Here is a 16,017-nt window from a genome sequence, read left to right as displayed (position 1 = left end):
TTCTATTGCTTTTTGTTTTAAAAAAGGTTATAAAAAATGTCAATAATTATCGATACCGAACGATATGAAACATTATATCATTGATACATTTTTTAGCTATATCGCCCAGCTCTAGTGTAGAGTTACATTCAAGCCATTTTAAGGCATGAGAAAATTATTTTCACAAGAAAAAACATTTCAATATGTCATTTTGATGATCAAAGATAAGTTTTAAGGGATAAAATATTTGACCACAGGGGGACTTTAAGGCCTTAATTAGTGGAAGAGCAAATTAGGACCTTTTTAACACCTGCAGAAACCTTAATGAAAAACAGCTGTGCAAATATGTCTACCAGCTGACAGACACGTACATGCTGGAAGTCATGACGCACGTCTCATCGATTTCAATCACAGCTTCAGTGTTGATTTGATCCATTCTCACCTGCTGCCGAACACGTCTGCGCTCGTCTTCTGCTCTTTCTTTTTCACCACCACTTTCAGTGGGAACTTGGTCTTGACGTCCTGCAGAGCGGTCTGGCAGCGGGCAGACACGGCCTGGGGCCGCTCTAGATCCCTCTTCAGCCACGGCTCTACAGGCGGCAGGGGATCATCAGGATTCACACCGCGGTGATGCAAGCACTGAGGACGCGAGCCAAAGAAAGATCAATGAGACCCACTGCAGAGACACCGACCCGAGACAACACAGATTTCACAGCCAATGTCACACACCTGAATCACTGCACTACTGAAGGACAATAAGAGAGGAGTGTGAGGGTGAACAAACACTAGGGATCAGTATATGTAAAGTTTGGGGTCAACAAGCATGCATTAATTTAATCACAAGTGACATTTATGATGTTACTATAGATTCCTATAAAAAATTATTTCTATTCAAAGAATCAAGTTTCCACAAAAATATGAAGCAGCACGACATTGATAATAATCAGAAATGTTTCTTGAGCAGCAAATCAGCATATTAGAATGATTTCTGAAGATCATGTGACACTGAAGACTGGAGTAATGATGCTGAAAATACAGCTGCGCATCACAGAAATAAATTACATTTCAAAATACATCACAATAGAAAATTGTTTTTTGAAATTGTAATAATATTACACAAATTTTACTGTATTTTTATCAAATAAATGCAGCCCTTGGTGAGCAGAAGACTTTTTTAAAAAAAGCATTAAAAAACTGACCCAAAACCTTTATTATTCTAGGTTAAAATGAATACGTATACTATGGTTTATCAATTTACACAACTTGAAAATATTTTAATATTTGCTTATTGGTTAAGTGTTTAAGCATTTTAAGATGTATAAACTAATAGTATAGTTTAAATTAATTTTCACCTAATAAATTCTGCAAAGATATTATACATTTTTTTGTTTATATTAGCTATTGAATGATCGACTTATTCTAAAATTGTTACCAAAATATTTAGGTAAATATTTTTGTTTAGGCCTATGTATAGTTAGTTAAATGTATGCATATGATTGAAAATGCTTAAATATTATTCCGCGTTTATTAAGTGCAAAACCTTGATTTTTTAGCTAGAATTGTATTTTACTAATTACATTAAACATTTTGAATCTATGCATTGCTCTCTTTTGCAAGTCAGTTTGGATACAAGCATCTGCTAAATGCATAAATGCAAATGCATTTGACTGTTATGACAGTATCAAATAATGTCAGGCTGATAAAAACAGAGAAACGTCCACCACCCGGTCCTATCATGCCTGGAAAAGTCTCTGGAACTGAGGGTTTGGAAAGTGGTTGACTTTGAAGACGTCCACGCTCTCTCCATCCTCATCCTTTTCCACCAGCATCATGGAGTCGATCAGCGCGTCCACGGCTGACAGCTGAGACGCTGAACAGAGACATACACACAAACAACATCATATTCAAACAACAACATCAATATTCATCTCCTTTCGGCTGGATGTGCCTCAGAACGGCTGCAGGGTTTCTGCAAGTTCTATGAAGGTAAATTCAAGAATTCAAGACTTTTTTTCTCATTTAAGGAATAAACTGAAGGGAACACAATACGTCAATATGTTCTCTAAATGTAAATGTCCAAGGAGAAACACAATAAGTTGAATAAGCAGCACTTACAACTTCTAACCTATCTCCAAAAAATAGCTCATCTAGAATATGGAAATAACTTTCATGATCACTCTGCACAAAACCGATGCTCTTCCTCAGTATTTTTGTTTTGATTCCCAGTGCATGTCTAAACATTTATTAAATGAAAACGCAAAGACAACACATGATGAGAACTCTTTTTTTCTGAGAAATTGATCAAAAGGAAGTGAATTTGACAGATATTTTATTCTTGTTTTAACTATAAACTCACTTAATTTTGTTAAATTTCTCAAAAAACAAGACGTCATATCTTCATTTTGCATCTCAAGTAAATTAAAGGATGTTGATATATGTAACCCTAGACCACAAAACCAGTCATAAGGGTCAATTTTTCAAAACTGAATATGATTAATATGACGCAATATTTGGCCGAGATACAACTATTTGAAAATCTGGAATCTGAGGCTGCAAAAAAATCTAAATATTGAGAAAATCTTCTTTAAAGTCCTTAGCAATGCATATTGCTAATCAAAAATTACGTTTTTATATATTTATATTATCTTCATGGAACATGATCTTTACTTAATATCCTAATGATTTTTGGCATAAAAGAAAAATCGATCATTTTGTCCCATACAATGTATTGTTGGCTATTGCTACAAATATCCCCCAGCGACTTAACACTGCTTTTGTGCTCCAGAGTCACATATTTGTATTGGAAAACAAGACAAGAATACTGACAAAGATATAAAATTTTATGCAATGCATGCAACATTTAATACCATGACTGAACTATAGGTTAAGACTCGTCTGCTACGATTTAAGACCTTTTTAGCATATTAAGACTTGCAAGACTTTGCAGAAACCCTGAGAGGACCAAAGAAATAGCTGATACAGCATAATGCTGCGGAATTGCAATACAGGCAAGCTGTATACACATCTGATAGAAACTGGCTGCTGTATTGTGGGTCTTTTTTATCTGAGGGCCCACCTGAAGGCGTGAACTTCTTGTTGTTCTCCAACACTGGGAATGTGAACTGTCGGAGATCCTCCATAAACGGCAGCTGCACGTACAGCAGACACTGAGGACGAGAGACATGAGGAGTGAGTCTGGTGTGCAACATACTGAAGATAAATCATTTATAGTGTGCTTTCTGTTTGATATGAATCCACATACTTCATATTTCTCCTTTATGCAGGGAAAAGCGGCGCCCACTTGAGGGTTGCTGCGACGATCGTAAGCATAACGTACAATCGCTGCCATCTTTAGACTGTCGAGGGCACGAATCAGAGCGGACAGCGCCACTGCTGCATGCTGCATACATACAATAAAACTATTATCTTAATACAAAACATTTACACTAACATTTGAAAGTTTCAGGTCAGCTTTTTAAAAAAATTTATTAATACTTTAATTCAGTAAGGATGCCCAAAAGTGACAGTAAAGACTTTTATAATATTACAAAAGATTTCTAATTCAAATAAATGTTGTTCTTTTGAACCTTCTATTAAATCAAAGAATATTGAAAAATAAAAGTTTCCACAAAAATATTGGGCAGCACAACTGTTTTCAACATTGATAATAATCAGAAATGTTTCTTGAGCAGCAAATCAGTATATTAGAATGATTTCTGAAGATCATGTGAGACTGAAGACTGGAGTAATGATGCTGAAAATACAGCTTTAAATCGCAGGAATAAATTACATTTTAAAATATATTGACATATAAAGATCTTTTTTAAAATTGTAATAATATTTCACTATTTTTACAATATTTTTTTTATCAAATAAATGCAGCCTTGGAGAGCAAAAGAGACTTTTGTCAAAAACATAAAAAATCATAGCAACCACAAACTTTTGAACAATATTGTAATTTAAACACTAAATATACTATCAACATAATAATTTGCGTGACACATGGACATGAATAATAGAACGTCACATTTGATTAGTTACCGATAAATATCCTTAATTTCACACTATTTTACTTTTTCAAAACCCTAAAACTTTGTTAATTTCCAGGTTTAAGTGAAAACCATTTTAGATGTGTCCTCAGACGTTTTGTCACTACCGTATGTATTCAAACATCACAATTACTAACAATTATTACATTTACAGTAAATTCCAGTATAATTTCACAATGAACAGATAACTGTGTAAAACTCACCTCATCGTCTCTGGGTGCAAAAACTTTGACAACTTGGCTTCCCATAAACTGATGACGACGAATCTGCACCAAACCAACAAACAACTGTCACTGTACATTATTATGAGGGAAAAAAACAAGGCAAGACACAGCAGTACAGTACGAAATGCTTACGATTACATGCTAACTAAGATTATTTGATTTTGGAGTATGTGCTAAAATAATCGTCATACGGACTTGACCATTTGTTATCAGTAGCTTCCTATTTTCGAGTTTCTTGCACTCTTTTCAAGTTGTATAGAGATTTGTAAAAGATTGCACTCTCAAAGCTGAATATAACAAGAACTGCAGTCACTACAGACAGTACAGTTTGTAAAAATCCCTGATATTTCAGAGTTTCCATGACTTTATGATAAAATGCACTCGTTTGAAAAGTCTGCCATCTACTGGAGAGCATCTTACCAGCTCCTGTTTAGTGAAGCCAAGCACAGAAAAACACTTCCCATCAGACTTATATTTCATCTGGTCCTCGTCCACCTTAGAAAACGGCACAATGTCGCTTCCATAACGGAAACCTGTGAAATAGCAGTTAATGTTGCAGAATTCATCAATCATAAACAAAATCAATTTTAGCTGTAAAGCAGCTCTACAGAACACAACAGTGATTAGAGGTAAATTTAAGACTTTTTAAGACCAACTAAAGACGTTTTAAGGACTAAATGGAAGGCATCACAATACATCAATATGTTCTCTAAATGGAAACGTCTAGGGAGCAGAAAGCAACACTTTAAAGTTTGAAAATACAACTTCCAACCGTGTTTTCTGTGAAACTGATCAAAATGAAGTTAGTTTATGATTAAAAAGAACACGTATCTGCCAATGGGCTTGGAAAAAAATCAACTTAATCCAAAGGAAAATTGAGTTTTCATTCCCCATTGACATATGTGACCCTGGACCACAAAACCAGTCATAAGGGTCAATTTTTCGAAATTCAGATTTATGCATCATCTGAAAGCGGATTAAATAAGCTTTCCATTGATGTATGGTTTGTTAGGATAGGACATTTCCCGCTGCCAGACCGCTCTGCAGGACGTCAAGATCAAGTTCCCACTGAAAGTGGTGGTGAAAAAGAAAGAGCAGAAGACGAGCGCAGACGTGTTCGGCAGCAGGTGAGAATGGATCAAATCAACACTGAAGCTGTGATTGAAATCGATGAGACGTGCGTCATGACTTCCAGCATGTACGTGTCTGTCAGCTGGTAGACATATTTGCACAGCTGTTTTTCATTAAGGTTTCTGCAGGTGTTAAAAAGGTCCTAATTTGCTCTTCCACTAATTAAGGCCTTAAAAAGGGCTTAAAGTCCCCCTGTGGTCAAATATTTTATCCCTTAAAACTTATCTTTGATCATCAAAATGACATATTGAAATGTTTTTTCTTGTGAAAATAATTTTCTCATGCCTTAAAATGGCTTGAATGTAACTCTACACTAGAGCTGGGCGATATAGCTAAAAAATGTATCAATGATATAATGTTTCATATCGTTCGGTATCGATAATTATTGACATTTTTTATAACCTTTTTTAAAACAAAAAGCAATAGAATTTTTTTTTTTTTAATTTAACCACTTATTTATAATTAACACAATTTATTGAGACAAACAACAATATTTGGCTGAGATACAACTATTTGAAAATCTGGAATCTGAGGGTGCAAAAAAATCTAAATATTGAGAAAATCATCTTTAAAGTTGTCCAAATTAAGTTCTTAGCAATGCATATTACTAATCAAAAATTAACTTTTGATATATTTACGGTAGGAAATTGACAAAATATCTTCATGGAACATGATTTTTACATAACATCCTAATGATTTTTGCAATCATTTTGACCCATACAATGTATTTTTGGCTATTGCTACAAATATACCCCAGCGACTTAACACTGGTTCTGTGCTCCAGGGTCACATATTTGTTCTTGTTTTAAGCAAAAGTGACTTAATTTTGTTAAATTTCTCAGAAAAAGACTTCATTCTTCATTTTGCATCTAAAGTAAATGTAAGGATGTTTAGAAATTTGTATTAGAAAACAGGACTAAAACAGAGAAAGATTTTTAACTAATTCTTCATGCAACATTTAAAGGGGTCATATGATGCTTTTTTAAAGATCATTATTTTGTGTATTTGGTGTAACAGAATATGTTGACATGCTTTAATGTTCAAAAAACACATTATTTTTCAAATACTGTACATTATTGTAGGTCCTCTATGCCCCGCCCGCTTGTATTTATTGATAAAATTGTATACATGTGAAGTAAAATTAAAAATTGAGGATGCAGTGCATTACCAATGCATCGTGATATCGAATTGAACCGAACCGTGAGACCAGTGTAGGTTCACACCCCTATTCTTTACCAACTAGTAAAAAAAATATTAAAAATGATATCTCTGGTGTCTGAATCATTTTTGGTTTGACTGTATGTGCATATTAACAAACAAACTATGTTCATATTTAAAAGTCCAAACAGCGACAGTGCTCAGAAACGCTGTTTTGTACTCATTTATTGACAAGACTGCTGTGGTGCAGCCAATTGAATGCGCTGCTTTTTGGGAAACACTGTTACTGAATATTAATAGTTTTTTTAAACAGGTAAACAACTACGCTCACAAAACAACTGATGTGGCCAAAATCTGATATTGCTACGAATGACTGCAAAAATCCCAGTGAATGTGACATTTTCAATCTTTGTTCCGCACCTTGGATAGTGTCGTCCTTCTGTACTTCAGTTTCATTATCATCATCCAGGCAGTAAACCGTTTCTCTCTTGACGTCGTCTCTCTGGTGACTCTGAGCTTCTACTATGGCCCAGGACTTCTTCACCTTCTCCTCCGTCACCTTACGAGAACCAACACAATATTAGACCAACTCACAGCAGAAAACCAACCCGTTTTGATCATAATCTATTAGGATCTCACAGCTTTGTATCCGACGATGCGGATGGTCAGGGAGCTGCCGATGGTCAGCTGACAGGGCCAAGCCATCGGCCTCCTGTCGATGCGCTTGAAGATGGACAGCTTCTGCAGAGCATCACTGCAGCAAACATCAACACAGTCACTTCACGACCAATGTACTTCCATGAATTTATCAGGATTTCAATTTGTACTGTATATCAAGTAGCAGATTTAAGCATTAATAGATCTAAGCAATTATCATCAGAGTACAAATTCAACTCAAAAAAAGATATGCAACACTGAAGACTGGAGTAATGATGCTGAAAAGACAGCTTTGCATCACAGGAATAAATGACATTTTACAAAATATTCACATAGAAAACAGTATATTATATATATATATATACTGATATATATAAAAAACATTTACTTATATATACACACATTATTTATACTATGTATTTTTATTTAAATAAATAACGTTTATTTAATTAAAAATAATTTATTTATATAATTATAAAATAGATTTTATTATATATATATACACACATTTATACACTAAATAATAAAATATATTTTGTAATGTAGATCAGTGCCTGTGGACCGTGATGGCATTTGATTTGGACTGCCATTTCACAAGATGAAGGGGGGAAAAAAAACATGCAACTAGGGGTGTGCGATATACAGTGCAATTAAGATATTCATACCCTTAATTTTTTTCACATTTTGTTATGTTGCTGCCTTATGTTAAACTGCTTTAAATTACTTTTTTTCCCACATCAATCTACACTCCATACACCACAATGGTAAAGCAAAAAACAGGTTTTTAACATCTTTGCAAATTTATTAAAAATAAAAAACTTAAATGATTTTATTGCATAGGTATTCATACCCTTATTTGGAACAGTTGAAATTTAGCTTAGGAACATTCATATTGCTTGTAGATATTACTACACTTTGAGTAAAGTTAACCTGTGGCAAATTCAATTGAATGGGTATAATTTGGACAGGCACACACGTCTTAATAAAAGGTCTAACAGCTGATAATGCATATCAGAGCAAAAACCAAGCCCTGAGGTCAAAAGAACTGCCTGTAGAGCTCAGAAACAGGTTTGTGTCAAGCCACACATCTGTGGAAGTGTTCAGAAAAAAATTCTGCTGCATTGAAGGTTCACAGAAGCATGTGGTCTCTGTTACCCTTAATGGAAGACGTTTGGAACAACCAGGACTCTTCCTAGAGCTGGCCACCTGGCCAAACTGAGCAACTGATGGAGAATGGCTTTGGTTAGAGTGGCAAACAAAAAGCTGATGGTCACTCTAGTTGAGCTCCATGATCATATGTGGAGATAGGAGAAATCTACAGAAGGACAAACATCACTGCAACACTCCACCGATCTGGGCTTTATGCCGGTGTGGCCAGACTCAATCTTCTCCTCAGTGAAGACACATGAAAACACACTTGGAATTTGCAAAAAAAAGCACCTAAAGGACCCTCACACTGTGAGAAACAAGATTCTCTGGTCTTTGATGAACCTCAATTCCATGCATCATGTTTGAAGGAAACCAGCTCTGCTCATCACCTGCAGAGTACCATCCCAAAAGTAAAGTGCTGGTAGCAGCCTCATGCTGTGGGGCTGTTTTTCAGCGGCAGGGACTGAAGGCCTCGTCAGAGTAGAAGAAAAGCTCAATGCACCAAAATATTGAGATAGCCTTAATGAAAACCTACTACAGAGCATTCAGAACCTCAGACTGGGCAGAAGGTTCACCTTCCAACAGGACAACGACCCTAAGCACACAGCAAGAGTGACTTATAGACAACTCTGTGAATGTCCTTGAGTGGCCCAGCCAGAGCATGAGCTTGAACCCAATCAAATATTTCTGGAGAAACCTGAAAATGTGCATCTGCCCTCATCCAACCTGACAGAGCTTGAGAGGTGAAGAGGTGAGGAGAAGAATGACAGATAATTGCCAAATGCTGATGTGCAAAGCTTGTCACATCAAACAAAAAAAGACTTGAGAATGTAAAGGTGCTTTAGCTAAATATTTAGTTGCAATGTACAATGTACTTATTTAAGTTCTTTTATTTTTAATCAATTTAAGAAGTTGTGACAGTTCTGTTTTTGCTTTGTCATTATAGTGTATGGAGTGTAGTTTGATGTGGGAAAAAAAGTAATTTACAGCAGTTTAACATAAGGCAAATACATAACAAAACGTGAAAAAAATTAAGGGGTATGAATACTTTCGCAAGGCACTGTATATCTTAATTGTTGTTTTAACGATGTTCGATTTGACATTATCGAGTATTTTGCAAAATACATTCAAAACACCTACAGAGTGCAGTGCATGCATTACGTGAAGTCTAGTCTAGTGCGTGCACATTTAGAGTACGTTCTTTCACTGAATGATTCAGTCTATTAAAATACATTTAGAATGATCACAAATTCAAGACATGGGGACAGAAAATGTATATATTTATACCACTTCATTAATCAATTTCACATGAAGAGTGCCGTTTTTCTCCAAAAATGACCAAATGAAATGTGATATTGATTTTTTACAACAGTTCAATAAACAAGAAGTTAATTAAGAGACTTACATTTTAGACACCATATTGGCTGTTTTGTGCTATTTCGACAACAAAAATCATTTCAAACACAGCCACAATGCTGTTTTGTGTCTCTGAGCAACATGACGGTTAAAAACATCTAAATGCCTCTTCAGACGCAGCTTCTGTGTTTCCTCTGCATTGCAAATATGAATTTTATTGATACTGATTTCATTTGCTTGGTAACAGCCCAGATGTCTTACTATTCTAATTCACTAATTAAATGTAAGAAATTGACTCAAAAGATGATGCACACTTTTGGAAAAAATGGCTTTTTAAAGTTTAAAATGCCCATAAAAGGTAAAAAATCTATTTAAACTTATTGGAAAAGATTAATTTCTATCAGTGTGAACTGACCACCACACAGAATATGAAGAATATAAAAAAAAAATTAGAAGTCATAACACACTGAGCAAATTATCGTCTAATTATCGTTATCGATAAAATCCTAGAAAATATCGAGATAACTATTTTTTCGTCAATATCGCACACCCCTACAACTGAAGAATATCTTAATTTCAAATTGATATATATATTTTTAATTTTTGTTTTATTTTTGCACTGAAATGCAAAAACAAACAAACAATATAAGTGAATTTGATTAAAAATAATCAATCATTTACATTTTTCAAAAAATTATTATTATTATTATTATACAAATTATTTAAAAAATATGTAATACATTTTATAATAATATATTTGGATGTAATACAACATTTACTTTTAGCCCACGGCCCTCAGTCAAGTTTGATTCTTGGCTCTTCGTGTTAAAAATTATGGGCAGCTCTGACACAGATAAAGAAATGTGCACTAACTATATTTTCCTCGTATTGATATGAATTTATACCTAAATGTGTAGACCTCCTCCAGGCTGTCCTCCTCCTCCAGGCTGGTCATGATGTTTTTGACCATCTCCAGACCTTGTGTCTGCTGTCTGCTCAAGCCTTTTCCAGGACGGGCAGGAGCCGCTGAGGGTCCCGGTCCATCCCCTCCACCATCCGCTCTGTCCTCACCATCCACAGGGAACGGCAAACTGAACGGATCAAACAAAACACGGATCAGTGCAAAGTTTGAGGTGGGAAAAACAACCAGAAATTTGACTATAAGCATCAAATCTGGGTCACTCAAAAAGGAAAAGATCATCTAACTGATGCACACTTCATGTCTAACACTTGTGACAATGTGACTCTGGACCACAAAACCAGTCATAAGGGTCAATTTTTCGAAATTGTTAGGATAGGACAATATTTGGACAAAGATGCAACTATTAGAAAATCTGGAATCTGAGGGTGCAAAAAAAATCTAAATATTGAGAAAATCATCTTTAAAGTTGTTCAAATTAAGTTCTTAGCAATGCATATTACTAATCAAAAATTAAGTTTTGATATATTTACGGTAAGAAATTTACAAAATATCTTCATGGAACATGATCTTTACTTAATATCCTAATGATTTTTGGCATAAAAGAAAATTCTATAATTTTGACCCATACAATGTATTTTTGGCTATTGCTACAAATAAACCCCAGCGACTTATGACTGGTTTTGTGCTCCAGGGTCACATATATAAAAATACATTAAACCATTACTTTTTTTTCAAACAAAAAATCTAGTCCTTTGGCCTTAGACTAAAAAAATGTGTTATTGTTGAGCCCTGTTATTATTATCAGTGTATGTTTCTTACAAGAACTGCAGGGTGATACCAGCTTTCTTCAAGCTGTCAATGATAACGTCCAGCTGGTCTGCCGAGGTCTGGACGTTCAGATCCGTCAGCAGGACAATATTCAGACGCTCAAACTTCTTCCCCCTAAAAAAATAAAAACAATAAAGAGTGTGACAGCAGCATAGAAACTTCTCAACTGCATTTAAATAAACAGAAAAATGTGTGACAAGAGATCTCACATGGTTTCCTTCTGCAAAAGGTCCATGCAAACGACCAGAGCATCAAGCCCTGATTAATCAGTCAAGGACTTTACATAGTTGCATTAACATGTAACAAACAAAAAATAACACTATTAAATTAGATGAGAGATTCACAAACTTTTTTCTCAGCTAAACCCCTTTGACGTAAAATATTTACTGGAACTCCTCTTGAAATTTTGAGGGAATATTTCAATAATTTAACAACACATTCACATGTTCACAGTTCACTGATGTGGGTCACGTGGCATGCAAGTAAACAAACTAAATATTTCTTATAATGTTTGTTTGTTTATTTCCTTCTTAACGCCATTCCAAATATTTCTTATAAAATAAATATTTTATTTTAATAGTTTTTATTTTAATGTTATATTATATATTTCATGAATTGTACTAACACATAAAGGAATAGTTCAGCCAAAACTGAAAATTTGATGAAAATATAATCCAAGATGTAGATGAGTTTGTTTCTTCATCAGATTTGGAGAAATGTAGCATTGCATCACTTGCTCACCAATGAATCCTCCTGCAGTGAATGGGTGCCGTCAGAATGAGAGTCCAAACAGCTGATAAAAACATCACAATAATCCACACCACTCCAGTCCATCAGTTAACATCTTGTGGAGCCAAAAGCTGTGTGTTTGTAAGAAACAAATCCATCAACAAGACATTTTAACTTTAAATGGATAGTTCACCCAAAAATGAAAATTATGTAATTAATTACTCACCCTCATGTTGTTCGAAACCCGTAAGACCTTCGTTCATCTTCGGAACAAAATTTAAGATATTTCTGATGAAATCTGAGGGCGCTCTGACCCTCCCATAGACGGCAAGGTAACTACCACGTTCAAGGTCCAGAAAAGTACCAAGATGATCGGCAAAGTAGTCCGTGTGATATCTGTGGTTCAACTGTAAAGTTACGAAGCTACGAGAATACTTTTTTGCGCAAAGAAAACAAAAATAACGACTTTATTCCACATTTTCGTCTCTACTGCGTCACTTGTGGACGCGCGTTCACGACAGTACCATGACACGAGCGTGTGGCGGCGCTGTCCCAGATCTGGAATGATGACGTCATCCCGCCGGATCTGGGACAGAGCCGCCACACGCTTGCGTCATGATACTGTCGCGAACAGTGTTGGGCAAGTTACTCTGAAAATGTAATCAAATTAATGATTACTCCTTTTAAAAGTAATCACGTTACTGTTCTGATTACTTTATTTCAAAAGTAATTAGTAATTAGTTACATTACTAGTTACGTTACTTTTTTCACCATGAAATTTATGAAATCCCAGCATACACTCTCCCGATAAATATTTGTTATTAAAGCATCAACATTCACAGAAAACTGTTATTTTTAACTAAAGCAAGCGGCTGCTGCGTGCATGGTTTGGCATGGCAGAATGCCAGCAAAGAGTGCGACATTTATAATCTCAAAAAGACATCTCAGTTCATCGCAACCTCACAAATCTCTGTTATAACACAATAAATATATGCATAATGAATCTTTCATAATGTCTACAATTCGTGTGTTATAATGAGAGGATTTGTGAACACGCACATTCCAGCACTGCTTTGCTCAACGCTGCAAACACGTGTTATAGCCTAAATAGAAACTCTGCATACGCTTGCACCTGTTAATCGTTTATATTTTATATTAATTCATGTAGCTTTTGTGCAATAGATGAATAAAAGTTTATTTGTTTTAAGTCAAGTCACCTTTATTTATATAGCGCTTTTAACAATACAGATTGTGTCAAAACAACTGTACGGCATTAATTAGGAAAATATTTTAGATATTTTATGTTTAGATATTTCTATTTTGCGGGAGTCCCGTGAATCATTTTATTCTCCCGCATCCCGCACACACAAGAGTCTTTGCACTCACCTATCAAGTCTTGTCCCGCGCCGCTCACTGTTGCGTAAAAGTTATCAAATTACAGTAACGCGCTACTAAGTAATGCATTACTGCCCAACACTGGTCGTGAACGCGCGTCCACAAGTCACGCAGTAGAGACGAAAATGTGGAATAAAGTCGTTATTTTTGTTTTCTTTGCGCAAAAAAGTATTCTCGTAGCTTCGTAACTTTACAGTTGAACCACAGATATCACACGGACTACTTTGCCGATCATCTTGGTACTTTTCTGGACCTTGAACGTGGTAGTTACCTTGCTGTCTTTGCTCAACGCTGCAAACACGTGTTATAGCCTAAATAGAAACTCTGCATACGCTTGCACCTGTTAATCGTTTATATTTTATATTAATTCATGTAGCTTTTGTGCAATAGATGAATAAAAGTTTATTTGTTTTAAGTCAAGTCACCTTTATTTATATAGCGCTTTTAACAATACAGATTGTGTCAAAACAACTGTACGGCATTAATTAGGAAAATATTTTAGATATTTTATGTTTAGATATTTCTATTTTGCGGGAGTCCCATGAATCATTTTATTCTCCCGCATCCCGCACACACAAGAGTCTTTGCACTCACCTATCAAGTCTTGTCCCGCGCCACTCACTGTTGCGTAAAAGTTATCAAATTACAGTAACGCGCTACTAAGTAATGCATTACTGCCCAACACTGGTCGTGAACGCGCAATCTGATGAAGAAACAAACTCATCTACATCTTGGATGACCTGAGGGTGAGAAAACGTTTAGCACAATATCATTTTTGGGTAACTATTCCTTTAACCGATCACCTCATGAGATCAACGTGTGTTGTTGTCTGTAACAGGAAGGATACAGTCCGCTTGCTGACCACCAGGTTGCAGTTCGCTCTCAATCTCCTCGAGCAGCTCAAAATCAGGCATCATGAGGTGACGGTGAACCGTGATGTTCTCATACTGGCCGTCTTTGGCCAAGCCGTTCTTCGTGCCATCTGTACCAAACAGCACCAGACCCACCTCATCTTTATTCTCAGCAAACACCTGAAACATAGAGGACGTCAATCAAGCTCTTTCTGCAGTAGCAAACAGATATCATCAATTAAAGGGATAGTTCACCCAAAAATTAAAATGTGATGTTTATCTGCTTACCCCCAGGGCATCCAAGATGTAGGTGACTTTGTTTCTTCAGTAGAACACATATGATGATTTTGAACTTTAACCGTTGCAAGCGCCGGAAGTGATCTCTCGCACGTATACGTTACTCATTGGTTACACAGTGCACAGTCATTGTAGGTACGACGGCTAATCAAAATGGTACTTACTTGCGCTTATCTGGATTGTTCAAACCGACTTAAAACTAAAAGATTACGTTCTCTCGCGCGAACTCATTCGGGAGTGGTGACTTTCCACGTATTCCTAACTTCTGAGCCTGCTCGCCTGAAGTTATGCTTGATTGCTCTTCGGCTGGATATCAACACCCATTAACGTAAACTACGCCAGAGCGCTTACACACCTCACGCACCGGATGCCGTGTGCGCGCACAAAGTCAGTTGGACATAGTGGTGAATCAGAGGTAAAAAATTATATAAATACTGTTCGGTTTCTGGCACAAACCGATCGTTTCGTGTCTTAGGACATCAATGTGTCGTCACGAGCCGCAGCGTTTAATTTGGATTTGTCTGTGCATGTTTTTTTTACTCTCATAGATTTTGTTACCATTGCCATGCTTATACGACTGACAGACTGCAACGGCTGGAGTTAAAAATCATCAAATGTGTTCTACTGAAGAAACAAAGTCACCTACATCTTGGATGCCCTGGGTGTAAGCAGATAAACATCACATTTTCATTTTTGGGTGAACTATCCCTTTAATTGATGATATCTGTTTGCTACTGCAGAAAGAGCTTGATTGACGTCCTCTATGTTTCAGGTGTTTGCTGAGAATAAAGATGAGGTGGGTCTGGTGCTGTTTGGTACAGATGGCACGAAGAACGGCTTGGCCAAAGACGGCCAGTATGAGAACATCACGGTTCACCGTCACCTCATGATGCCTGATTTTGAGCTGCTCGAGGAGATTGAGAGCGAACTGCAACCTGGTGGTCAGCAAGCGGACTGTATCCTTCCTGTTACAGACAACAACACACGTTGATCTCATGAGGTGATCGGTTAAAGGAATAGTTACCCAAAAATGATATTGTGCTAAACGTTTTCTCACCCTCAGGTCATCCAAGATGTAGATGAGTTTGTTTCTTCATCAGATTTGGAGAAATGCAGCATTGCTTCAGTGTCTCAGCAATGGATGCTCTGCAGTGAATGGGTGCCGTCAGAATGAGAGTCCAAACAGCTGATAAAAACATCACAATAATCCACAAGTAATCCACAGCACTCCAGTCCATCAGTTAATGTCTTGTGAAGCTGTGTGTTTTTGAGAAACAAATCCATCATTACGA

The 16,017-nt window shown here is 36.2% G+C and overlaps 1 protein-coding gene across 1 annotated transcript in view; it reads right to left on the bottom strand.

Annotated features, from left to right (window-relative positions):
* Positions 1–16,017, bottom strand: part of xrcc5 (X-ray repair complementing defective repair in Chinese hamster cells 5) — a 30,177-nt gene that overhangs the window by 5,771 nt on the left and 8,389 nt on the right. Inside the window, exons 3-14 of the mRNA XM_016242042.1 lie at positions 14,425–14,608; positions 11,663–11,711; positions 11,445–11,567; positions 10,609–10,794; positions 7,181–7,295; positions 6,962–7,100; positions 4,673–4,785; positions 4,232–4,294; positions 3,242–3,379; positions 3,056–3,146; positions 1,719–1,849; positions 422–618 (exon numbers count right to left, since the gene is read on the bottom strand). Of these exons, the coding sequence (XP_016097528.1) occupies positions 422–618; positions 1,719–1,849; positions 3,056–3,146; positions 3,242–3,379; positions 4,232–4,294; positions 4,673–4,785; positions 6,962–7,100; positions 7,181–7,295; positions 10,609–10,794; positions 11,445–11,567; positions 11,663–11,711; positions 14,425–14,608 (1,529 nt within the window). The remainder of the gene's footprint in view (positions 1–421; positions 619–1,718; positions 1,850–3,055; positions 3,147–3,241; positions 3,380–4,231; positions 4,295–4,672; positions 4,786–6,961; positions 7,101–7,180; positions 7,296–10,608; positions 10,795–11,444; positions 11,568–11,662; positions 11,712–14,424; positions 14,609–16,017) is intronic.

Source organism: Sinocyclocheilus grahami, unplaced genomic scaffold (genome assembly GCF_001515645.1).
Source record: "Sinocyclocheilus grahami isolate Dianchi unplaced genomic scaffold, SAMN03320097.WGS_v1.1 scaffold644.1, whole genome shotgun sequence".
Lineage (NCBI taxonomy): Eukaryota > Metazoa > Chordata > Actinopteri > Cypriniformes > Cyprinidae > Sinocyclocheilus > Sinocyclocheilus grahami.
Note: the sequence above shows the minus strand (reverse complement) of the source record. Positions and strands in the feature narration are given on the sequence as shown.